Source organism: Rana temporaria, chromosome 4 (genome assembly GCF_905171775.1).
Source record: "Rana temporaria chromosome 4, aRanTem1.1, whole genome shotgun sequence".
NCBI lineage: Eukaryota > Metazoa > Chordata > Amphibia > Anura > Ranidae > Rana > Rana temporaria.
The window spans coordinates 280,182,933-280,210,179 of record NC_053492.1 but is presented as its reverse complement, the minus strand read 5'-3'; the positions used below and the strand labels follow the sequence as shown (position 1 = coordinate 280,210,179).

Below are 27,247 nucleotides of genomic sequence, written 5' to 3'. Positions count from 1 at the left end.
ACTACAGACGTAGTACAGGACAATCAGAGACCACAGACATAGTATGGGAGATGGTCCATTAGACCCCTTTCACACTTTTTCAGGTGCTTTAGCATTAAAAATATCGCCTGAAAAAAACCTCATCTGCAATCCCAGTGTCAAAGCCCGAATGCTCTCACGCTGGAGTGGTGCACTGGCAGGACGTCAAAAAAATTCCTGCAAGTAGCTTCTTTGAGGCGCTTTAGGAGCGGTGTATACACCACTCCTAAAGCACCCATGCACATTGAAATCAATGGGCAGTGCCTGCAAAGCACCAAGGAAGTAGTGCTTTGAACCGTTTATTTGGCCGCAAGAGGGGGTGTTTCACCATCTCTGTGTTTCACCATCTCAGACTATCGCTAGCACAATAACTCAACCTCGTAGGCTGTCATATAAACATTTGTAAATGAACACACTCTTCTAGAGTACACTGAATAATTATGTATTGAAAAAGAAAAATCATCAGGTGCTTACTATTGTTCTATTTTAAAGATTAAATATAAATTAAAACATTTTATTTCATTTTTATTTTTATTGTCTTTCATAGAAACAACATTGAAAAAGCTTGAGAAAAAAATGGTCAATGAAACCAAAGGTATGCACAAGGATACTATATTTTACCTTACAGTCTACTACAGTAATCCTTGACCAACAGGAGAAACTGTGATTAACTATATTGATTAACTCTATTGGATTTTTAGTAAACGCTTGCTACTGTTTTCCTTATAGCAATCCTCTGGAGACAACCTCCCCTCCTATGTAGGTATAAAGATGGTAATTTTAGCATGCACGTTTTTGAAAAAACATCCGGTCATCTTCTACAGCTGGCCATACAAACAACACTTTTGTTTATTTACAAAGGGGGCAGAGAAGGTTCCATATAGAGTTTGGTTTACTTGAAATACCCACTTATGTGCTGGAGATTAAAAAAAAACATGTCTTTGCACTTTAAATGACTAGATGACTAAGGTATGCAAAGATTCAACTTATGAACTAAAAGGTACATTTAAAAGGTACATTTAAAAAGGAGCAGTATAGAAATACTGCAACTATTAAAGTAGGGCCTGGTTGTCAGAAAGGACACCAGAAATAGTGTCCTCATTTGAACATTTCCTCTGCAGTGCCATCTTAAGAGCATTATAGGCCCCCAGGCAATACAGTGCACTGGAGCCCTGTCTACACAATCATGCACAAGAATTTACTGACAAAAATCATGACATTTACTGGCAGAACCAAATTTTTTTACCGACACTGCAAAAAAGTACCTAAAATTACAGGCTTTAAAAATTTCTTCATTGACATGAAGGTTAGGTTACTATAACCCAGCCTGCTCAGAGTTCCCTCTTACATCAGAGTCTGCAGGATTCCCCCATTACAGTGAAAGGGAACTCTTATGTAAAGGGGAACTCTGCAGATCATGATGTAAGGGGGAACTCTGATGTGGAGGGGGGCTCTGGTGACCAGAGACCACCTTATATCAGAGTCCACTGCTTTCTCTTTGCATCAGAGTTCCCACTTACATCAGGGTCCTCAGACTGAGTTCCCCCTTGCACTGTAAGGGGGAATCCTGCAGACTCTGATGTAAAGGGGAACACCAGGAACTCTAATGTGTGGGGCACTCTGGTGACCAGAGACCACCTTCCGTAGAGTAAATACACTAAGGTAAGGGGGGGGGGGGTCACTAATATTTTTGTATTCACTCCCCCCTTACATCAGCAACCACCCGCCCCTTAGACTGGCCTGGTGGCGCTATCACTGACCTCCTCTCAGGTGCACCATGCAAGGCTCAGTCAGATGGCTCCAGCTTGGCTGCTCTGGTTTTATCCTACAGTCTCCTCATGTCTGACTTCTCCCGTGACCCCCATCCTGGCGGCGCACCCACTATTGACTCCTCTCCAGACTCTTCCTCAGAGACTGTAGACACAATACAGTTCTACAGTTCTGACCCGCCGCTCTCCACCATTTTTTACTGGAGTCGCTGGGCAGCCGATGGGGCCCCCCAGGCAAGTAGCGCCCCCGGGCAACTTTGCAGCGTGCCCAATGGAAAAGACAGCCCTGTTCCTCTGTTCTCTGTTGGGATTTTCTTTTCTTTTTTCTTTTAATGATAATGGTAAATAGGACAATAGAGAATATTAATCTACCTAACAGGAACACACACAACAACAAAAAAAGAAAAAAACGACATTTGTTCTAATTCCTATTAATTATTTTCAAAAGAAGAAATGTTGCCTTTAGTTATACTTGGAAAAAATTGCACATTTATAAAACACAGTGATATGCTCTGAAAATGTGCACTGCGATAAACTGGTTTGGGAGTCTGAATCTAGAGGAGTGCAATACAAATGGATAGGAAAAAGAAACCAGAAGATAGTCCTGCCACATGACCTGTTAAAGTCACTTGCATATACACACATGTGCCTCTTCTTCACCAAAAGATTGGACGTCGCTCACTGTCACTGAACCTGAAAGACTAATGCCGCGTACACACGATCGGTTCGTCTGATGAAAACAGTCTAATGGACCGTTTTCATCAGACGAACCAATCGTGTGTGGGCCCCATCAGTTTTTTATCCATCGGTGAAAAAACTAGGAACTTGTTTTAAAATTATCTGATGGTTAAAAAAACAATCGTCTGTGGGCACGTCCATCGGTTAAATATCCATGCATGCTCAGAATCAAGTCGACGCGTGCTTGGAAGCATTGAACTTCATTTTTCTCAGCACGTCTTGTGTTTTACGTCACCGCGTTCTGACACGATCAGTTTTTTAACTGATGGTGTGTAGGCAAGACTGATGAAAGTCAGCATCATCGGATATCTGATGAAAAAATCCATCAGACCGCTTTCATCGGATGAACCGATCGTGTGTACATGGCATTAGATGAATAAAGACTGTGAGTACAGGGTGTCATGGCCCTGTTCTGTGAACATAGTGCAATTACAGGGTTGATTTACTAAAAGAAAATAATATGTTCACTTTGCAAGGGTACTTTAATTTAGTTTCTTGGAGGTAAAGCTTTGATGACTTCCACAAACCAATCAAAAATATATATTTTTTTATTTTCCTAGAACTTGATTGGTGATTCTTTACAAGATGCATTTTCACTGTATTCACTAAGCTAAAAAAAATCCTTTGCCTTTAGTAAATCAACCACACAATGTATTGATGTAGATGCCATTATCACTTCAAGACTGTTCTTGTATCGAACAGTACCACCCTCTGCTTTAATCCTTCTAGAATTCATTAAAGCAATTAATGTTAAAAAAAAAAAAGTCAATGCCGAACACCAGTTCTGAAACATTCCTGCATTTCAATCATTTCTATTTCTTCTCTTTCATAGACGCAACAGTGAAAAAGCTTGAAAAAGAACTGGTCAAAGAAACCAAAGGTATGCACGTGAATATCAACTTCAAATGTGTTCCTGTAGCTGTAAATAAAATAGAATTACATTTTTATATATATAATTTTGTATTGTATTTTTCCATAGTTAGTGGTAGTGTCCATTTTTACCATAACATATATGAATATCAAAAACCTTGAGTGAAGTTGAAACATATTAGGCATTTTATTGGGTTTCTTTTTTATATACAGTGGAACATCGGATTGTGAGTAACGCGGTTAACGAGCATTTTGCAACACGAGCACTGTATTTTTAAAAATCCTGACTCAGTCTGCGAGTGTTGTCTCGCAAAATGAGCAGGATTCAAGCCAAAGCTCTGTGCAGTACCACGTTTGACCTGAGGGGGGGCGCCTGAGCAGAGCTGAGCGGAGCCGTTTGGAAATGCTCAGAAAACCTTGGAAATACTCAGTTCCCGAGACTTTCTGAGGTTTTCCGAGGTCAGTCGAGCTGTCCTCTGGCCTTTCCGGGTGTTTCCGAAGCTCTCCGGTGCCCCCCATCGCTGGCCACATGCAGTATTGCATGCCATTGAAGTCAATGCGGAACAAATTATTTTCGTTTCCATTGACTTCTATGGGGAAACTCGCTTTGATATGCAAGTACTTTGGATTACGAGCATTCTCCTGGAACGGATTATGCTCGTAAATCGATGTTCCACTGTATATATTATAGTCCTTATGGAGAGCTCATAGTCACTCAATAGCTAACAATTCTACCAAAATGTTTTGTTTTACTCAAAATAGTATTTATCAATGTTTTCACCTGATTTAGTAGCCAAGTGTTGTCTGCTAAGTTTTACTAGAAGAGTAACAAATGTCAGCTAAGCAAAGTTAATGTTTACTCACCCTAGTGAATAGAGTGATGTTGTGATGTTGTGATTGTTCCATGTTTTTTTTTTTACACTTTACATTTACCCAGAGCTATTTTTCTCAGAAAATAGGTGCAGGAACTCAACCACGACCCTGTTCAGTTTTCACAAACAGTAGAAGGGTCTTAAAGGGGCATTAAATACCAGAATTGCATTACATACAGAGTGCAGAGTTCAGGGGGTTACATACAGAGTGTAGAGCTGTCACTTGTAAACACAAAAACTGGACTTCTGTGTTTACAAGTGATTGTGGTGAGCAGGCACCAAAGGGTCTGAGCCAGAGGTGGTGGAACTGAGTTCCCCCAAGTTCCCCCAGAAAAAAAGCCCTGCATTTACCAAAACCTGTAGGGCCCACCTCAATGGATGGAAATTAAAAGAACTCCTCACACTACATTTCCTGTAATCAAAGCTAGACTTTATGTGTGATTAGCTTTACTCCTTTAGTAAATGAGTCTGTAGATGAATTGCTGAAAATTAAAGTTAGAAAATAAAAAGTTATAATGCATATCGATATCTAAAAAATTAACCATTAGAACCAAAGAAAGGTTACATAATACACAACATTTCCACATTGTCTCATAACGGGGGTGTATTGACATCTTTTGAGTAATGTCACTTCCTGCCAGTATGGAGACTTAAGCAGAGATTTTGTAGATTACTGTTATAGTCATCTATTCCTGGCTGATTGCAACTAGTAACAGATCACTAATCAAAGTGATCTGTTGCTGCAGAGCTCTTTGGGGGAATCTAGGTCAGGTGGTCTCCATTGACCAGATCCAGACACCCCCATGAGGAAGGAAAAAGTATAAAAATAATATAGAACTGAGACATCACCGAAACATACAAAGTACTTATAGACTCCAGAGAATTTAGGGAGAAAATGGCCTGGAGACTCAAGTGGTTATGTAGTTAATGCCCGCATAAGCAAAAATAATACGGTAACTTATAGTAGCTAGCATAATCTATATATGCCTTTGCACACTGTGTACTACAATTACTGCAATATGTATTATAATTTTTCTAGAAACACCAGTGGAAAAACATGAAAAAGAACCAGAAGGTACAATTAAGGGTAAACCTATCCACTCCTTTTTTTTTCAAACAGTCATAATTATTTGCAAAAAAATATACAATCAGATTACTTAAAATAAGATGGAAGCATTAGTTCTTCAATAAAACACATTAGGTGAAGAATGACCTTTCAAAATATTTTATTTTCTATCTTGAAATTTCATGCAATACAGTATTTGAGGATTCATTAGTAACAATTGTTTTTTTTTTACATTTTGTTTTAAAAAAATGGATCGAAGATTTAAAAATATCCCCTCTTTTACATTACTATTAAAAATAAACTTTAGTGTGGAAATTGTGCCCTAAAAATGCAAACATAGGGCAAATGGCTTATAACAGTTATATTGTAGATGTTCCCAATAAGATGGCAGGTCTTCACACTTTAGGTTTAGATCCACTTAAACCTTTTATAGAAAAATGTTGATCATTGAAATATGCGGATGGTACTATATGTATCTCTATAAATGTTACTTATGTTGGAAGCAGTAAAGACTTAATTTGAGAAAGAACCACTAAACTCAAAAGGATTGATTTACTTAAAGTTGTTGTAAACCCTTACAACACACTTTTTGCTACAGATAAGCCTATAATAAGGCATACCTGTAGCTACCCTGGATATCTCCTAAACCTGAACGGTTTAGGAGATATCCCCTGTTCCCTATCATTGGCACATGCGCACTAAAGCACGTATGTGCCGTTGCTTAAGTGAGTGTGCAGTTACCGGCGGCTCCCGCACGGCTCCGGCCAATTATAGCGCCGGAGCTCGCGATACCCGGAAGTAACTCCGGGAGAGATGTCGCTGGCTGGAGGGGGGTACGAGGACCGCTGCAGGGGCTTCAAATTAAGGTAAGTAATTCATAATGAGTATGCTATGCAGGTTTTTTGCTAGGGTTTACAACCATTTTAAAGTTGGAGGTTAGGTATGCCTATTTTTTGAATAGTTACATTGGTCCTGCTTGGACCAAAGTAAGTATAATTGTGTTATACCTGGAAGATCCCTGTGGAAGCTGAAAAGCACTGTAGATGTTCCTCGTTTAGAGATCATTGCTAGCCTTTGTATCCCATGCCATGGAACTGTCCTGCTTCTTAGTGAATGCTCTGCACTAGCATTCAATGAATGCAAAGTGTTCTTCTGATGAGGTGGAGTGTTGGGGATCTACCTTGTCTAGAGTGCTTTGCATTCATGAAGACAATGCAAAGTGTTCACTGAATGGAACTTGTGCTGAGTGAGTGACTTTCTGTGTTTACTAAGCAGCATGACAGATGCTTGGCAAGGGACCCAGAAGCCAGGGATGATCAGTGTAGTAGCAATGCTTAATACAATGATTTACAGGTATGATACTTGCATAATAATATTGGTCAAAACTTCAGATTTAATGAAAAAGGCTATTTACTTTGCAAGGGAATTTTCGCTTAGCTTAGTTAATGAGGTGAAGCACTGCTATCTACAATCATCATAATATGTGGAAGCTAAAATACTGTTTGTTTGTTTGTTTTTTACTTTCCTTGCATGTGATTGTATATTATTTGCAAAGCGAATTTTCATCACATTTACTAAGCTAAGGGAAAATTCACTTGTCGCAAACAATGTATTCGCATTTAGTAAATCAAGCCCAAAGAGTAATAGTCATTTGTTACAGTAGTTCAGCATAGGAGTAAATTAAAACTTTTTTTATTATTATTTTTTTTGTATTATTATACAGGATTTATATAGCGCAAACAGTGTACAATGTAGCGGGAGGGACGTAACAATTACAATACAGTTCAATATAGAAGGAATAGGAGGGCCCTGCTCATGGGGCTTACAATCTAAAGGGTGGGGAGGTGGTAGAAAAGGTAATAACTGCGGGCGATGATCTGATAATTGGTTTTCTGGTTTGCCAAAGTATAAAATCCACTTTTTAATGAAAAAAAAAACACCAGTGAAAAAATAGCTAAAATAGTCATGTCAGAGTCAATATTAGACATGAAATCTGTGCTTAATTTGCCTAGCAAATATTTAAACTTCGTTTTTTTAAGGACATATAAGGTTTATTTTGGCCCACTGGTTAAAATGCATTGCTTATCTTGCATGAATTATTGCATGCATTTTTTTACACTATCTTGCCTCTTTTAAAAAGCTATATTACTTTTCTGGATGCACAGTTAGGGCATACAGAAAGCAACAGCATGACAGCTAGAGCTAGGAGGGGTTTGTTTATGTTTACTATCAAATGTCATGTAATTATCATGTCATCATGTTCATGTGTGATCACATGACTGGGAACCATGCTGACTGTTTTCAGTTTTAGTAGGGATTGCAACTGTTATTCGCACCCCAGTGTGATGACTGTGTGCTGCTACCAGTCATATGTGGAACATAAATAGACTAGCAAATACACCACCACAGGATGGTACTGTGAGTGTATAAATAATGGTAGAAAGTGCCATGTCCTAGTAACTAGGTTAATTGTAGAGGACTCATGCACTTTACAGGCACCAATGTAGTAAAAATGTATAATTTTTATTAATAACAGATGTATAAAAATATCTTAAAAACATATACAATACAGACTTATATAGGCGATAATCAGCACATCTAACTCTGGCAGCTGGGCCTGGGTCAATAAGTGTAATGACCACTGGGGGTTCCTTTGAAAGAGTTGGGGCAGAATACCATTTTTGGGGGTACAAGCTTGACATGTTTTGCGATATGATGCTTCTTCAGGAACTTATCAGTATTTTTCACTAAAAAAATTGAGAAGACACCAGTAAATATACATATGTGGAACATAGATTAACAGTCCCTCGGCATTGGTATCCTTGCTGCGTGTGTGAGTGGTTACATGCACTTAGCATCCGCAATATAATATCAAATACATTTTTTGCTCTTTTTTTATGGAGTGCTTGCATTTAGGGCTTCTGCTCCTAAAATCATGCAAAACACCATAATGCATTCCATGAGCATTCCTTGATCCCTCTTTTGAAGATATGTCCCACGCCGACCCCTCGTACTTTCGCTAATCTTCTGTGCCACTGACAGGTGTGGTGAGCCCATATGTGCAAAAAAATATGGAAAAAATCTATAATTCTGTCACCAAGAAAAAAACAGGTACCTTGTCTCTTTAAGACCCATCCGCTTTTATCTACTTAGTTAAAGTAGAGTTCCAGCCTTTTTTTATGTTTATTAAAAGTCAGCAGCTACAAAAAGCAAAGCTGCTGGCTTTTAATAAACATACTGTACACTTACCTGCTCCACTGTCCAGCGACGCGTCGCCCGGAGCTCCGCTCCTCTCCCCCCTCTCTGCCGGTGCCTCCATTCTAACTGTGGACACCCAGCCGTGACAGCTTTCGGCCTCACGGCTGGGCACTCACTATGCATGCGCGAGTGGCGCTGTGCTACCTGAGTGGACAGGCAATCGCCTGGGACCTGTCACAGGTGATCGCCTACAGGGAGGGGCCACCGTAGGCAATATGACGTATCACCTAAACGGTCCCTGGATGGAAGGAGGAAATGGGAGGAAATGGGACAGGAAGTCCCACTCCCCCCATTACAAGCCAAATGTGGCATGTAAGGGGGCGAGGAGTGGTTTAAGCGGAAGTTCCACTTTTGGGAGAAACTCCGCTTTAAGCAGCAGCAGGTGAGGTCAGACAACCTTCCAGAGGCGGACAGGAGACACAGGATCTGAGATAAAAAACAGTCAGACTGTCTAACCCCCGGGAACACACAGCACAGTAGGGAAGCAAACAGCAACAAATATTTACCAACCAAGAGAAAACCTCAGGACCGCAGAGAGAGATGAGAGAAACCAATTCCTCTGCCGGCTCTAAGACTGTTTTTTTTTATTTAACTCAAAAATAAAAACTTTGTGTGAACTATATTTGACATTACAGAGTCCAGAACATATGCATTCCATTTGGATAAACATTGTATCAAACTGACATACAACATGGTGTTAAATAACAGATTGGAAATGACCAGTTATAGATACATACAAGTATGAAGTCAAAGCTTTACACCTCTACTGTCTGGAGGTTCTAATGCCTCGTACACACCATCACTTTATGTGATGAAAAAAAAACACATTTTCTGTGAAGTAAAAAATGACGTTTTTGAAACTTCAATTTTCAAAGACGAAGTTGCCTACACACCATTGTTTTTCTCACAATGTTCTAGCAAAGCGAGGTTACATTCCACCACGTTTTTCCATTGAAGCTCACTTCATAAGTAGCTTCTGGGCATGCGCGGGTGTAAAAACGTCTTTTTAAACGATGTTTTTTGCTACACACGGTCAATTTCTGTGAAGTAAAAAACGACGTTTTGAAAAACGACGCATAAAATTGAAGCATGCTTCAATTTTTTTGGTCGTTTTTTAGAAGACATAAAACGACGTTTTCCCCCACACACGGTCAATTAAAGTGACCTTTTTAAAAAAGTCATTTTTTTTCATCACATAAAGTGATGGTGTGTACGGGGCATAAGACTGTTTAAGATGCTGCTTGGTGACTGGCGGTCGCTACTCTGCACCGCCCACTTCCCTGCCCTCTGTGACATCATCCACCCCCGCTCTCAGACTGAAGACAAAGCCAGAAGAGCGGCGCACTGCCTATACAAGACAGGAAACCACCAGTGGTGACATTGCAGAGCTTACTAATACCACACCTGTAAAATATTTGTGCTATCTAAGCAACTTGCCTGAAACCCAGCACAAGGGATACCCAGTTTCAGGAGGCTTTACCATCCAACATTCTGGGTCTTCCAACTCCATGAGAGTCTGAACATGGAGGGGCGGTGCGGTAGATTGGATTTCCTTGCAGCAAACAAAGTACTTACCACTGCAATCCACAGGTGGCCTGGAGCAGGCCAAAAAAAGAACACGTCAGTGGGGGAGGGGCTCCCCTTTATTTTAGATACAGGTGGTCATGTGGGGCTCCAGAGGAGGCGTTAACCCATTGTGTGCTGACGTGAGGTATGGCCAGGAAAATAATGTTCAACTGCGTGGATTATATTTTTTGATAAAGCCAAAATGTGGTATTTGTTTAGTGTTTTGATATAGGTAGTAAAAGAGGCACATGTGCAAGTATATCAACTTAAAACACATAAAATATCATATTGTTCTTTTTTTGCAAGTTAACATGGTTTAATATACATAAGACACAAGGAATTTGAACTTTTTCTTAAATTATTTTAGATTTAAAGTAAATAACAAAATATGTCTGTTTTATTAGAAACACTGGTGAAAAAAACTGAAGAAAAACCAACAAAGCTTAAACATGGTATGTATTTGATTGCTGTAAAAGAAGAACTAAAAAACATACAGATGGCAAAAATCTGCCAATTTCATTAGCTTTCAACTAGTTTTTCTTCACAAGACCGAAAAGTTTAAGGAAACCTACCACTAAATATTTATTAACATTTTAAAATTATCTAAAATGTTCATGGTAGGTTACCTTGAGAAATTTTTGCAATTGAAAGCTGTTTGAAAGTGATTGAAGATTGCAAAGTGTCTATCAGCATAACATGTAGCAGTGCTTCCCCCTACTAATAAAGTTGATTTGTCTTGCAAGCATTAGGACTTTGATAGTTTGCAGGGCCGGACTGGCCTACCAGGATACCAGGAAATTTCCCAGTAGGCTGCCTGCCCTGGGGTCACTTTGAGCTGTAGCTCAAGCAGGGCCGAGACTTCCATGCTGTCCTCCCCTCCCTCCTCCTCCTCGTGTGTGGTACACACATACACATCAGCGAGCTGCTCCGGGGCACTGTAAGAAAGTCCTGCCTCCTAGACCGGCTTCTGTGATTGATAGAACACTGATCCAATGGGTCCAATGAATCAGTGTCACGTGTGTCACAAGAGGCAAGACTTTATTACAACGGCCGGGAAATTGAAATCCAAGCTTCATGAGGAGATTGTGATCCAGGTACTGGTGGACACTGAACCGGTGGGCTGCATTTGCTGGACATTGCACAGGTGGGCTACTTTTCCTGGGTACTGAACAGGTGGGCTGCATTAGATATGCTCTGCACAGGTGGGCTGCTTTTCCTGGGTACTGAACAGGTGGGCTGCATTAGGTGGGCACTGAACAGGGGGGCTGCATTAGATGGGCACTGTACAGGTAGGCTGCATTAGGTGGGCACTGCACAGGGGGGCTGCATTTGCTGGGCACTGCACAGGGGGGCTGCATTCGGTGGGCACTGCACAGGTGAGCACTGCACAGGAGGGCTGCATTCAGTGGGCACTGCACAGGTGGTCTGCATTTTATGGGTACTGCAGAGGTGGGCTGCATTAGGTGGGCATTGCACAGGTGGGCTGCGATCAGTGGGCACTGCACAGGTGGGCTGCATTTTATGGGTAATGTACAGGTGGGCTGCATTAGGTGGGCACTGCACAGGTGAGCTGCATTTGATGGGTACTGAACAGGTGCGCTGCATTTTTAACTGGAATTTGCTCTTATATATGTATATATAAATATGAATCTCTATGGGCTTTCATATCTGTCTTATCTATATATAATACACTGTTCAAAATGCATGGTTTTCCCTTTTATGAATAAGAAAATAATGATGTTGGGCTGATATAATAATTCTATGGGGCTGGTATGACATTTTTTCCCGGGCTGGTTTTTATTCCCAGTCCGGCCCTGATAGTTTAACATTTTTCTATACTTTATTTTCTTGTAGTTTCTGTTTTTCTCTGTTTTTCTCAATACATCATGCTAAATATAAATTGATCTAAATAAAAAATAAAATGTTTTTCTTCCTCTGCCACCATAAATGCTTGTTTAAAAATACAATCATGCTTTAGATGCATGGTAAATACATGTATTTTTTTTCTTTTAGAAACATATGAGAAACAACTAAAAGAACAGAGAGAAGGTAAATATTTTTAGGTCCAATTAAATAAAGCTGTGCAAAATAATAGCCTGGATAGATAAAGTTAAAGCATAGCGGATGCAGTATTTTAATTATATAGTGTCATTTGCTACTGAAAATATATATTATAATAAACATTTGTATAGTATTTTAAATTAAACACAAAATGGAGATTTTTGAACTGGAGATAACATCTAATGTATGCTTACGAAGCTTAAATAACTTCTTCATGTGAATAATGTCACTGTAACGTAGCAATGTCGTTCATTTCCTAAAGGAAGACTTTTTACTTAGCAAGGTAAATGCTCACTTTGAAAAGTGATTGTTTACTTAGCTAAGTAAAGGCGATGTTCTCACTTTCAATACCCAATCATGAGTGAGGGTAATTAAACCACCAGGATCATGTGTACATAATTTGATGACTGCAGTCAACACAACTTCACATTAGTCGCTAAGCAAAGTGAACCTAAGTGAATGAAATTATCTTTTCCATTCATAAATCAACATCAGTGTCTATGAATTTTTGAAAAAAAAACATTCTATTAACAACTTAAGCCTAAAAAAGCTTGACTAGTGGAAATACATATTCAGGGTAGTGGTTTTATTTTAAAATAAAAATCTTTAACAGTGGCTTTGTTTTTCTGTGTTAGAAAAACAACAATACAAATATCAAACAAAAACTCTACCCAAATAAAGTGCATAGAAAAAACATATCCAAGGGACTCAAAAATATGGATATACAATCAAATTTCTAAAATAAAATATAAAATAATACAGAATATGAGACCACAGCTCACAGTTCATGACGTTTTAACTTAGTGCCTACAGTTAGCTGGGTTTAAGTTTTTTATACTGAGACATCATTTTTTTATGAACAATGACATTTAGAAGTTCATAGCACTGTTGCTGTGGTCTCACTTTCCATATTGTTTTTTATATTTTTTTAAAGAAATGTGATTGTGTATTTTTATGTATGTATCCCATGGCTGTTATGTTAATTTATTTACTTTATGTAGCTGCATATAATTTTTATATTTATCTTAGTATAGCATGGCACAGATTGGTTTATTATCTGTTTACATTGGATTTTTTCCCACTGAGGCCTCGTACACACACGACCGAGGAACTCGTCGGAAAAGACACATTGTTTTCCTCGACGAGTTCCGTGTTAGGCTTGTGGAGGAACTAGACAAGCTTTCTTTGCGTACACACTGTCAAGACAAAATCTCCTTGTTCTCAAACGTGGTGACGTACAATGGCAGGGGAAGTTCAATTCCACTGGCACAACCCTTGGGGCTGCTTTTGCTAATCTCACATTACTGAGTGTTAAGTAAAAGTTTGGTAAGAGTTGATTTGCACTTTTCAGTCTGTTACAGCGTGAAAAATGTGTTATCTCCATTAAAAACGCTACTTTTACCGAAGGTGCGCTCCCGTCTCATACTTTATTCTGAGCATGCGCGGGTTTCTAAGCATTTCTTAGCATACACACGCTCGCGTTTCTCGACGAAAACCAGCCTGACGAGGAACACGACAAGGAAATTGAGACTCCCATCGAGGAAAAAGAGAACTTGTTCTCTTTTTTCCTCGTGGAGTTCCTCGGCGGTTTCCTCAATGAAAAACGTACACACGACCGTTTTCCTCGTCAAAAAAGCTCTCCCACCAAGTTTCTTGATGGATTCTGTCGAGTTTCTCGGTCGTGTGTACGAGGCCTGAAGCACCATACACACTATCAGTTTTCCTGCAGGTTTTTCTCTTCAGGTTTACCAAAACCATCTAATATGAGGTCAAACCTTAAGGCCACGTACACACGACCGAGAAACTCGTCGTAAAAGAAACATTGTTTTCCTCGACGAGTTCCTTGTCAGGCTTGTCGAGAATCTTGTCAAGCTTTCTTTGCGTACACACTATCAAGTTCTCAAACGCGGTGAGAAGACAACACGTACAACGGCACTATAAAGGGGAAGTTTGATTCCACTGGCGCCACCCTTGGGGCTGCTTTTACTAATCTCATGTTACTGTGTGTTAAGTAAAAGTTTGGTGAGAGACGATTCGCTCTTTTCAGTCTGTTACAGCGTGACGAATGTGCTATCTCCATTACGAACGCTACTTTTACCGAAGGTGCGCTCCCATTTCATACTTTATTCTGAGCATGCGCGGGTTTCTAAGCATACACAGGAACGTGTTTTTTGCCGTAAACCAGCCCGATGAGAAACACGACGAGGAAACACAACCTTTTTCCTCGCAAAAAAGCTCTGCCACCAAGCCCACAGCGTAGCACTCGCCACATGTCACTGGAGAGCACATTGAACACATTTTATAAGTGGTCATAAACTTGTAAATAACTTGTGAAAGAATAAAGTTACGTTAAAACCAAGCACGCAAGCACTATTGTTTTTCTTGTGAAATTTCGAATAAGTTTGATGTGTCACATGGCCGACTTCAAAATGACCGCTATGGTCACCACACATCTTGAAAAGTTTCCCCCCTCACATATACTAATGTGCCACAAACAGGAAGTTAATATCACCAACCATTCCCATTGTATTAAGGTGTATCCATATAAATGGCCCATCCTGTAGTTTAAATCACCAGGTAATCTTTAAACCAGGGGCAGACTGACCATTCGGGCACTGACCATTCGGGCACTGCCCGAAGGCCCCTGCCACTAGGGGGCCCCATCAGGGTTGCCAGCCTCAGTAAAACCAGGGACAGTATGTAAAAATCTGTGTTTTTTTACATCTGTCCCTGAAATGTCACTTATCGACATCCTTTTGGTCTAAAAATCCCAAGATTATAGCTGCCCCGCCTCTCCAGTACCTTCTCAGTGTGTGTGTATGTATACTGTGTGTCTGTGTGTATGTATACTGTGTGTGTATATTGTGTGTCTGTGTATGTATACTGTATGTGTGTGTGTGCATACAGTACTGTGTGGCTCCATAATCTATTGCGCGGGGGCCCCATAATCTCCTATTGCCTTGGGCCCCATAATCACCTATTGCCCGGCGGCCCCATGAGTTGTTAGTCTTCCACAAAATATAGTATATATGCTGTTCTGATGACAATATGCAGATCTGACATATCTACACCTGCATTTGGAGATCTAGACTTCAGTAGTAATTTCTAGTTTGTCTATTAGCAACGCTATTAATTTTAATCTAAGGCAGATGCCCAAAACCGATAAAAAAAAAAAAAAAAACTTAAACACAAACAAAAAAATGCTATAAATTTATGACACACATTGTAGAATAAATGTAACTAACGTACTGATACTATTTCTAGTAGAAACCCCGGTGGAAAAGCGAGAAAAAGAACCAACAGAACCAAAGAAAGGTAAGCTCTGTTGCCTTATGAGGATGGGTGATATAATGCTGCCAGGGTCTATTCTACTCTTAGATTGCAGGTTTCTGACCCGCCATCCCCGGGGATCAGTGTGAAGAATGGAGTCAGCACTAGAGGAAGCAGAGCCGATGTTTCAATTATAGCATTGGCTTCATTCACATGGACAGGGCAAAGGGGGTGGAGTCATGGGGCAGACCCGGAGGGTCTGCACCAGCCCTTCCTGTGCTTAATACAGAATAACTGCTTGCTGATATCTACTTAAAGTGGTTGTAAACCCCCTTCATTCACTTTTACCTATAGGTAAGCCTAGAATAAGGCTTACCTATAGGTGCGTGAAATATCTCCTAAACGTTCGCCGTTTAGGAGATATTTACCTTGCAGTGCGCAGATGACATTGTCGGCGAATGCGCTGTGAAGAAACAGACCTCTGTGCCATTTCTTCACTCATATGTGCCATGACTGATGGCTCCCGCTCCGGCCAGTCACAGAAGGAAGAGGGCAGAAGAGGGAATGACAGAGGAAGTATAACCCATCAGTATTTACTCTTTAAGTCCTGTTTTCCATTGAGGTTTGTCTACTATGTGAAGTTTTCAGAGACCTTTCAGTCTGAGCACTGGGCCCTAAAGTATTTGGAATGTGTTGCTAGTGGTTGCTGTGCTGTTTCATTTCTTTCTAACTCTAAACAGGGTCTTGCTATGTGGCAAATGCCATAAAATTGTGCATCTTGTATTTAAATCATTCTCATGTTCCCAAACAAAACATTCCTATGGATAAGTCTACATTTACCAGCACAGTTTTCTTTCATAAGTGTTTGCGGGGCTAATATTGGAAACATGCTATGAATTTGGTGCATAAACAAATCAACATCATATTTTTTAGAAGCACCTGTTGAAAAGCCTGAAAAGAAGCCAGCAGAACTGAAGAAAGGTAATTTACGGATCATTTTATAAAAAAATGGGAAAGTGGGTGGAAACATTTTTACATGATCATATAATTATTAATCGTTTGTTTTAAAAGTGCAACTGCTCATGTTCTCATATGTACTCCTACAGTTCCTATATTTGACTACTGTATGTTTTCAATATGCACCTGCACTCTATTAACCACTTAAGCCCTGGACCATTTGGCTGGCCAAAGACCACTGACAATTGCGCAGTGATGCAACGTGGCTCCCAAACAAAATTGACATACTTTTTTTCCTACAAATAGAGATTTATTTTTGTGGTAGTTGATCACCTCTGCGGTTTTTATTTTTTGTGCTATAAACAAAAATAGAGCGACAATTAAAAATTCAATATTTTTTTATTTTTGCTATAATAAATATCCCCAGAAAATATATAAAGAAAACAATGTTTCCTCCGTTTAGGCCGATATATATTCTTCTACATATTTTTGGTAAAAAAATCGCAATAAGCATTTACAAATTGGTTTGCGCAAAAGTTATATTAAGTGTGACCTAGGGAGTGATTCTAACTGTCACATGTCACATGACATGTCACTGATCCCTGTCCCCGATGTCAGGGAACAGACAATCAGTGACATGCCCCTAGGAAGAACTGGGAGATGTTATGTTTATACTGACATTTCCCCGTTCTTCAGCTCTGTGACCCGATCACAGATATCGAGTCTGCGGGTCCCGCGGGCACGGGCATGGAGCTTGCAATAGGGTCGCGGGCGTGTCGGCGGCGGCGTGCACGACCATGCGGCGGCAAATTAAAGGGGTCATATATACGCCCATTTGTGCAGCCGTGCCATTCTGTCGATGTAAAAACTTGTGCGGTGGTCAAGAACTGGTTAAAATAAAAACATCAAGTAGAATGTAGTTTTAGTTTGCAGTCTTTATTATTTTAATACTTAAGGTGCAACTGCAATATAGGTGCAGTTACAATTATATCAGAACACCCTTGCCCCCACTAACCACTTAAATTCTTATGCCACGTACACACCATCACTTTATGTGATAAGAAAAAACGCCATTTTTTGTGACGTAAAAAAAACGACGTTTTTGAAACTTCATTTTCAAAAACGACGTTGCTTACACACCATCGTTTTCAGCACTCTTTTCCATTGAAGCTCGCTTAATAACTTGTTTCTGAGCATGCGCGGGTTTAAAAACATAGTTTTAAACATCGTTTTAGCTACACACTGTGATTTTTTGTGACACAAAAAACGACGTTTTGAAAACGACACAAAAAATTTAAGCATGCTTCAATTTTTTTTTGTCGTTTTTCACAAGACATACTGATACTGAAGTCAGTTATACCAGTCAACAACTTTTTAGTTTTAGTACATTATTAGTATGGAATATATATTTCAAGTAGGTAGTTTGAATTTATTATATGATATACTTTTTATTGACCTCATTGTTATCTTTTAATTCATTAATTTCTCTTTTTTTTTTAAGTCAAAACTAAAGCAAGAAAGAGTACGTTAAGTCGTGACTGTCTGCAGCAGTAGTAAATTATGTGAAATGTGCTTTTGTTTATTTAACTGGCTAGGCAATTGAAGCAGAAAGCATGTGTTAAGATAAGGCACTGAATTGTATATGATGTCTCTGACCTAATTCAGTTACCCGCTTAAGGTCTTGGCTTACATAGAGAACCACGTAATAAACAGCAAGTTAATGCCTCAGAATATATCAAGCGAATATAACAAGTTGATGTGCTTACATTGTCCCATGTTTCTTCAACTTTATGTGACAAGCTTTGCACTTGATCTGTTATCATAGCTGGAAGGGGCTATGACATCTGTGGTGAAGGGTTAGCACATCATGTAACAATATGCTATTTTAGTCTTCTTCTCACATTTGTTATAGGCTTTGCTCCTGTGCATTTGCAGCTCAATGTATGCAGAAAGTAGCATGCAAATATTAAATGTTTTCAATGCAGTGACTTAAAGATTTTTTGTTTTTACTTCTCTAGAGGAAGACATTCTGGTACCTGCCAAATTAATCACTGAAAAGCAAGGTACGTTTTAAATAATTTTTTCAACCATTTAGGTCAACATTATGAAAATATAACTAAAGGCAAAACTTTTTACTTTACCATTCTTTAAAGGAGCACATGATTCTGCTATTCTGATACTATTGGGTTATATGCAGCTACCTACAGGAGAATTGGACACTGGCAAACAAAAATGCCATTGGCCAGGCCCCTCCCTGCATGCATCAGTATTTTGCTTGTGTTGTATGAGGATAATGCCTTTTTTGTACTTACCTTAAAAATCTATTTTTTGAAGTTCATTAAGGGACGCCCTTCCCGCACTCTGTGTTCGTGATCTCCTTCTGAGTAAGGGTGAGCTCAGACATGCTTAGTACAGTGACAGCTTCCTGAAGGGATTGTACAGGTGGGATCGGACTAGGACTTGAACACGCCTGAGCTCATCCCTACTCCTAACTCCTTAGTACTGCTTTTCTACAATACTGAAACATGCTGGAAGTGGTTATACCTGACAAGCCAATGGCCTTGCGGCTATAATGAATTCGAAAAGATTGCAGTATGAGGGTGGTGGCGCTGCCTACCCTTTCACCTAGGAAGTGATACGGAGGGGAAATAGGACCCTCAAGATGATAAAGGTGATAATATCTGCAATTACCAATAAGTGTCAATAAATAAATTTGTGCTCAACAGTGTATTAAAAGGTGCACGTGATAAGCACTTCCTTAACCTCCCTGGCGGTATGATTCTGTCTGGAATTACGTACCAAAAGCGGTACAATTATTTGCAAGGAAATTTGGTGATTTGTACTGTAGGCCTGTAATTCTTAGGAATAACTCACTTAAATCTGACCAAACAAGATTCTAATAGGCATCCCGGGTATGACATTTTAAAAAAAACAAAATTATAAATTATAATATAATAAATAATTATAAATAATTATAACAAATAATAATATAATTCTAATAAAAATTATTCAATAATGTAATCAAATCAAAATCACTGAAATGTTCTCAGTTGCAAAATTGTCGCTGTCATTATTTTTTTTTTTATGACGAATTTCCCCACAAATCGCTATCAAACAATTCTGCAAGTGATTATAATTTATTATCGCTGTTTTTTAGCTGATCTAAAACCATTTTTGACATAAAGGGACACTTTTGGTTGCTATGGACAATCTACAGTTTGCAGGGAGAAAGAAAGATTTTTATTATATAAAATGACATGTAGGGCACTGGGCAGACCACTAGGGACAAGGGGGTGTGTTTTTTTTACATACAGTACTGTAATCTATAAGATTACAGTATACTGTATGTATTGTGTTTGTTTACGTTTTTGAATTTGGCGCCGTTCTCCGCTCCCGTGCGTCGTAACGTCGCAGGGAACGGAGATCGGCGGCACAGGAGGACGCTGTGTGAATCGAGCGAGGTCCCGCGAGGTCCCGCGGTGACATGGCTGGATCCAGGACAAGGTAAGCCAGCGCACTCTGCAGGCTCTGCATAGCTTACCCCGAGCGTGACTCGGGGATACCGATCGCAACATAAAAAACCCACCCCGAGTCACGCTCGGGGATACCGCCAGGCAGGTTAAGCAATATGAGCAATAATCATGTGCCTGTGCCATATATATTATCAGCTGTTACCAACCAATATGATAGCAAGTGTGTGATCTGTGCACACCGTGCAATACCCTGTGTAAATCTAATAAATAGTTTATAGATCTAAAAAAATATGTCATTTAATGCCCTAATACCAGCAAGAATGGTACCAATAAAGAATCCAGGTACCTAAAGTTGGTTGAATCCCAATCCCAAACTGAAGATTGGAGAAAAAACACCTAAACAAATTATGTGTGTGTATATATATATATATATATATATATATATATATATATATATATATATATGCATAGGTGTACACATACAATTTAAAATAGAAATAATAATCATGAAAAAAATAAATAAAAAAAAAATATTTATTTTTTTTATTTATTTTTTTGTTAAGTGAAAGTCCTTCACAAAACGTGATTTAATTCCCATACACATTTAAATCTTGCAATTCCTGTGACTTATAAAGTTTAAGGATCCGTAGTGAAGAGTGGACCTATATTGTGATACATGCTTCCAAGGTGATTCCAGTGCTCTCCCACAAGGGTCCCCACTCACCAGATAGACTCACACCTCCAGGGTTATACAGCATGTAATTCCAATCTCCCGGACCTTTGCTGCTGCACTCGTCCACTCCTCGCGTCAGCTGTTATACAAACGGGAACAGGTGCACACACAGTGTGGGCAGCTACATAAGGTCCAATGTCCTCAGGGAGTCATATTTTAGCATATCCTACTGGAAAGGAGAAGGTGACATCAAGAAAAAACAAATATAAAAATATGAAAAGCAATTAATAGACCACAAAATCCGAAACTATTAGAGAATGGGAATTACCAAATATGGTGGCAGGGGAAAAAAGGCAAAGAAATCCCACACCCTACAAGTAGGATAGGGGAAGAAGTGGGTTGGCCCACCAAATGTATCGCTCTACCCTTCAGCTCACTCCATCAGTCTTCACAAGCATCACTCATTTACTAACGGGCACATCAGACTGGATGTCACATCACTTCCTCAAACTAAATCTACCCAAGACCAAGCTCATAATATTTCCTCCCCCAGGAGGCCCCTTCCCCTGATTTCGTTGACAGCTCAACTATCAACCCATTTTTACATGCCAAGGTACTTGGCCAAAATCGTGAACTCTGAACTATCCTTTCATCCCCAATCTCCACAGCCTCCACAACATCTCTAAAATATGTCCCTTCCTAACCAATGACACCACCAATCTCTGAGTCCACTCCTTGGTCATTTCTCACCTCGACTACTGCAACTCTCTCCTCATTGGCTTAACTTTACATAGGCTACCCCCTTCAATTTAACATGAATGCTGCTGTCAGACTTATCCACCTTACCAGCCGCTCAGTATCTGCTACCCCACTCCGATGATCTCTCCACTGGCTTCTGCTTGCCCAACAAATTTAATTCAAAATACTAACAAAAACAAAGCCATCCACAGCTCTGTCCCTACCTAAATCACTATCCTAGTCTCAAAATACAAAACCTAATCGTTCTCTTTATTTCTCCCAAGACATCCAGCAGGATGTCTTGGGAGAAATAAAGCTCCCTTGTCACCTCCTCTCATGCTTGCCTCCAGGACCATTCCCAAACCTCTTCCATCCTCTGGAACTCCCCACCCCAATCTTTCCAACTATCTCCATCTCTGTCTACTTTTAGATGATCCCTTTTAGACAATAACGTTTACCCTGCTCCTACTTTCTCCATCAGCTCATCCCCACAGTTATGACCTTTTGTATCTCTTGATCCCCCTCTAAGATTGCTAGCTCTAACGAGCAGGGCCTATTGATTCCGACTGTATTAAATTGTATTGCAATTGTACTGTCTGCCTTTATGTTGTAAAGTGCTGCTTAAACTGTAGATGTTATACAAGTTCTGTATAGTAAAAATAATAATAATCCAACCTTTGGGCTAGTAGTCACATAGCAAAAGGACTGCAGACATGCACATGTGGGATTCCTACTGTGTTGTTAAAGTCCCAGAAATAGATACAGTACTAACAATCTTCTTTGTTTCTTCCATAAATACTAAAGGTTATTTAATACCCCTGTTTAACGCCTGGCCTATAGCAAGATGACAGTCGTGCGGGGGTTTCATTGTTGTAACTGTGCACCATATGATGTCCTTCACAACATGCCACTTCTGTGCGCCCCTGGAGCGTGCAGTCATCGATCGGTGGTGCGGTGTGTCGCACAGACACACTGCATCTCCGATTGCGGTAAAGAATGCAGTCCCATCAGCGATGCCTGCCAGTGTCCACCAGTGATGCCCACCTGTGCCCACCAGTGATTCCAATCAGTGCCCACCAATGGTGCCAATTAATGCCAATTAATGCCCATCAGTAATGCCTTTCAGTGCCCATCGTTAATGCCTGTCAGTGCCTCCTAGTCAGTGCACCCTATCAGTGCCGGCTATCAGTGTCTATCAGTGCTGCTTATCAGTGTCCATCAGCACCACCTATCAGTGCCCATAAGTGCTAAATGTCAGTGTCGCCTATCAGTGCTGCATATCAGCTGCATATTAGTGCTTCCTCATCAATTAGTGCAGCCTATTAGTGCCTGTCAGTGCAGCCTCATCAGTGCACATTAGTGAAGATGGTTACTTATTTACAACATTTTGTAACAGAAACAACATTTTTGGTCTTTTTTCATTTGTTTAGCAAAACATAAAAAAAACTCAATGGGGAATAAATACCATCAACAGAAAGCTCTGTTTGTCTAAAACAGGATCCTCAAACTTTGTAAGCAGGGGGCCAGTTCACTGTCCCTCAGACTGTTAGAGGGCCGGAATATAGTTAAAAAAAATAAAACTATGAACAAATTCCTATGCACACTGCAAATATTTTATTTTGAAGTGAAAAAACAAAACGGGATCACATACAATATATAAAATTAAGAACAAGTAAAGTTAAATCAACAAACTTAAAAGTATTTTAATGGGAACTATGGGCCTGCTTTTGGCTAATGAGATGGTCAATGTCCAGTTCCATATTAGTCACTGCTAGTCGTAACAAGTGATGCAAGTGTGCATCAGTTAGTCTAGATCTGGTTGAAGATCGCAAGTGCAGCCCAATCAGTGGCCGCAAGCGCAGGCCTAATCAGTGCCCGCAAGCGCAGCCTAATTAGTGCTAGCCACCGCAGCCCAATAAGTACAAGCCACCACAGCACAATTAGTGCACACCACCGCAGCCCAACTAGTGCTTGCCACCACAGCCCAATCAGTGTCTGCCACCGCAGTCCAATTAGTGCCCATGGGATGTGGGGGTCATCTGGTGTGTCAGGATCTGTCTCACCTCAGCCTTGATTGAACGACCTCTTCTGGGGGGGGGGGTGCCAACTTCCTCCAAGCTGCCTCTGTTCTTGTTGCTCAAAACGACTGTGCTGTGATGCTCTGTCATGTCTCCTTCTCTCTCTCTCCCATAACCCAGTTCCCGATGTTCACTGCCCACATGTCACTACGCAAGTCACGTCCAGCCAGCCCCTCCCACATGCCCTGGCTGCCTCTGAGTCCTGGGAGGTGGGAGTTGTAGTCCGGCTGCGCTGTTCGGTTCCTCCCACTGCCAGGAGCTTGAATGCGGACGGACTACAATTCCCATGATCCAGCCAATCGGCGGCCACTGCCCCCTCTCCCTCTTCCACCAATGATAGGCCGGCTGCTGAACCGTCCGTCTCTTATGTTGGAAAAAAAAGTAACGGACAGGCAGTGGCGGCAAAAACACCCGGTGGGCCGGATAAATGTCCTTGGCGGGCCGTAGTTTGAGGACTCCTGGTCTAAAATAAAATGATAAAAATGTTGTTTAGGTACAGCATTGCATGGCCGTGCAATTGTCATTCAAAGTGCGACAGCGCTGAAAGCTGAAAATTGGCCTGGGCACTGACTGGCATATTCAAGGCTTTGGGTGTCTTTTTATATCCTTTTCCATCTATATAAAGTTACAATACTTTGTTACGCAGGTCTTTTGGCTGTTCTTTTCTACCTTCTCATGGTTCAGTGTCTAGCCTGCTTAGGGTATCCACGTGAGTGCTAACAAACTCATTGACTATTTATACACAGACACTAATTGTGATTTAAAAAGCCACAAATGTGAGAAATTTAATTTTAATTGCCATTTTAACCTGTGTGTGCCACTTTATGTGTCTGTACCAAGTCCAAACATTCCATGGTATGTAAACATTTTATCAGGGCCATTTGGGTGATTTCTGTTATCATTATGATTAAAAAAGGATCCAAAAAACAATGTGATAATAAATGGCTTCATGTGATCACTATCCTTAAATAAAAGACAGTTTTTTGGCATGATCAGTCATATTTTCAATATTAATGCCAAAATTTCACAATTTCTGTCAGGGTATGCAAACTTTTGAGCTTAATTGTGTATTAGCTGATGAATCATTGTTATTGCTCTTGGGGATAGAAGAAGTGTGGTATAAGTAGTAATTGGAAACCCCTGTAAAGATTTAACTCAATGCGTATTGATTTAATAAATGAGTAGAGAATGTTCGCTTTGGAAAATAAAAGTGTTACTAAAGTCAGTTTTATTTTTTATTAAAATAATAAACATTTTATACTCACCTGCTCTGTGCGCAGTGGTATTGCACAGAACGCCCCAAACCTCCTTTTCTTGGGTCCCCGGTGGCTTTCTTGGCTCCTCCTCTTCTTTATGTGTCCCCATAGCAAGCCGTCTGCTACAGGGACACTCTGGGCCAGATTCACAAAAGAGATACGACGGCATATCTACTGATACGCCGTCGTATCTCTGTTTCTAACTATGCGGCTGATTCATAGAATCAGTTCTGCATAGCTAGCCCTAAGATCCGACAGGTGTAATGGACTTACACTGTCGGATCTTAGGATGCAGTACCGCGGCCGCCGCTGGAGGGAGTTCTCATCGTAAACCAGCGTCGGGTATGCAAATTAGCACTTACGGAGATCCACAAAGCTTTTTCCCTTCGTTAAGTCGCCGTAAGTGTTAGTTTGCTGTCGCAAAGATAGGGTACCTTTAACAAAGTGTAAAGTTAGTACACCATGTAAAAGTGCACCCGTCTTTCCTGCGTTGCTGTCAATTTAAAAAAAAAAAAAAAAAATCCCGGCGCAACTCTTTTTTTCCCGACGCAACTTTTTTTTACCCGTCGCGATTCACAAAACCTCGTCGCATCGTAAAGCACGTCGGGAAATTTGCATCGGGAGCATGCGCAGCACGTCCGGCGCGGGAGCGCGCCTAATTTAAATGGGACTCGCCCCATTTGAATTGGCCCGCCTTGCGCCGGCCGGATTTAGGATACACCGCCGCAAATTTCCAGGTAAGTGCTTTGTGGATCGGGCACTAACTTGGAAAAATTGCGGCGGTGTAACTTAAATCGGAAAAGTTAAGTTGCCCCCGGGCTACGTGAATCTGGCCCAAGGTGCATGCTCGCTCCTAACCTGTGTGTCTATGGAGCTGTGCTCTAAAGACTTACACAGCAGGACTTAGGCCCCCCCACTTCCTCTTTTCTACATTTTATTGACACCTGCTGCTGCTCGAATGCTGTGTGAAGAGGATCACTTTAAAGTTTATTCAAAACTTTATTCATTAACAAAACTTCACTTAAGTTAGCTAATAAGATGAGACTGTATTAAGTGTAAGAAAAATCCTGTTTTTTTTATTAATTTATCTCTCACACCTGTATTCCCCTTTATGAAGAAGAGCAATATTTACACTTCGCTCTGAGTTCTTTGATTCAGTGATATATTTGTCGATACTTAAGATAATGAATAAGACTAGAAGATATCTCCCATTTCCTGTTTTGATGCTAAATGGAACATTTTGGAGCTGCCGTCCCTTTCTATGCCCAAATATAGAAGATGAAGTCCTCAAACAGGGACACAAACAGCAAGAAATAACTGATAGGTGTTTTAGCCCTTATTTACTCTTTCCAAAAATGTTTTGGTTGTGGATATACTTAATCAGCACAATATATGCAGTGGGCATGCTCAGCTCATTCAGCCATGGTAAGGTTAAATCCTACTTCCCTTGTACCAGAAGTAGAAAAAGAAACAAATATTAATGGGCTAGTCGTGTTTGTAGCCTTGAGCACTCTGTTTCCTCATCTGTGTATGCACAGTAAATGAATTAGTTCATTAAATGAATACATTTTCCTATTTCAAAGTCATCATCTGTGCTGCATGAATTGTAACTTAATTAAAAAGTATTAGGTCAAACTTGAAAGCTTTATGCATAGTTTTTTTTTCTTTGCTGACAGATTATGTACAGATAAAATATAGTAAATACAGCATAAATAGTGTGTACCATCATGAACCAAGTTTGCCTGCTGAGGTTTAAATAAAGGAAATTAATCTAAAATACTTACTGTAAAGAAATTGTTTCTGAACTCTTTTCATGCTTACACCAAAAATTAGGATTTAGCTTTAGAGCTTTTAATATTACTCAACATAATTTAGTGGGAATTTTTTTTTTTAACAAAATCATTTACAACTGCAGTACAGGGGAAAGGTGATAAATCTCTTAATTGTCATACAAACTCATTATAATAATTATCAAGATAAACAACAGTTGCACAGTGTGTTTTGATGCAAAAGTAGTAAGAGTTTCAACTTGATAGACATCTGTCCTTTTTAAGTCCTATGATGTAACTGGTCCCTGCCAGGAGAACACACAGTAAAAATCTGACATGCTTGTTGTAGCCAGATTGATCGATCGATCAACCTGGGTACAATCTGTCTGCCTATACATGGTTCTGAACCAGCCAAGATTGGAACTGTCTATAGCCAGCTTAACTCTATTGTTCCCTTTATCTTGTTTGTATTACTGTTGTGTGCTGATTCAATAGTTGAGATAAAGACCTTTTTAAATAGGTCTTGCCAAAATTTGCATAAAAACACAGGGCGACTAATCACTGTGAATGCACCTATTTTAATGTACCAATGTCCCGATAATGTGACAATGGAAATTAATCTGGACTAATAAAGTGGACTTTTGGCGGTACAAGTAATTAATGTACAAAATCTATAAATATTTATTTATAAAAAACACATAGAAAGAAAATTGTATACACAATTTCATGAAACAGTATAGTATCAGCATATGATCTCAGTACATATAACACAAGGTAAAAAAGATTATACTTATGCAAATACACTCATAACATAA

At 40.0% G+C, this 27,247-nt stretch overlaps 2 protein-coding genes across 2 annotated transcripts in view; both read left to right on the top strand.

Annotated features, from left to right (window-relative positions):
- The window catches only part of LOC120935718 (neurofilament heavy polypeptide-like), a 59,184-nt gene extending 49,081 nt beyond the window's left edge, over positions 1–10,103 (top strand). Inside the window, exons 52-55 of the mRNA XM_040347776.1 lie at positions 566–613; positions 3,358–3,405; positions 5,307–5,342; positions 10,021–10,103. Coding sequence (XP_040203710.1) covers positions 566–613; positions 3,358–3,405; positions 5,307–5,342; positions 10,021–10,103 — 215 coding nt within the window. The remainder of the gene's footprint in view (positions 1–565; positions 614–3,357; positions 3,406–5,306; positions 5,343–10,020) is intronic.
- A 442-nt stretch (positions 10,104–10,545) lies between these two features.
- LOC120935716 overlaps positions 10,546–27,247 on the top strand; it is a 112,161-nt gene continuing 95,459 nt past the window's right edge. Inside the window, exons 1-5 of the mRNA XM_040347775.1 lie at positions 10,546–10,609; positions 12,171–12,206; positions 15,483–15,533; positions 17,947–17,967; positions 18,464–18,508. Of these exons, the coding sequence (XP_040203709.1) occupies positions 10,546–10,609; positions 12,171–12,206; positions 15,483–15,533; positions 17,947–17,967; positions 18,464–18,508 (217 nt within the window). The remainder of the gene's footprint in view (positions 10,610–12,170; positions 12,207–15,482; positions 15,534–17,946; positions 17,968–18,463; positions 18,509–27,247) is intronic.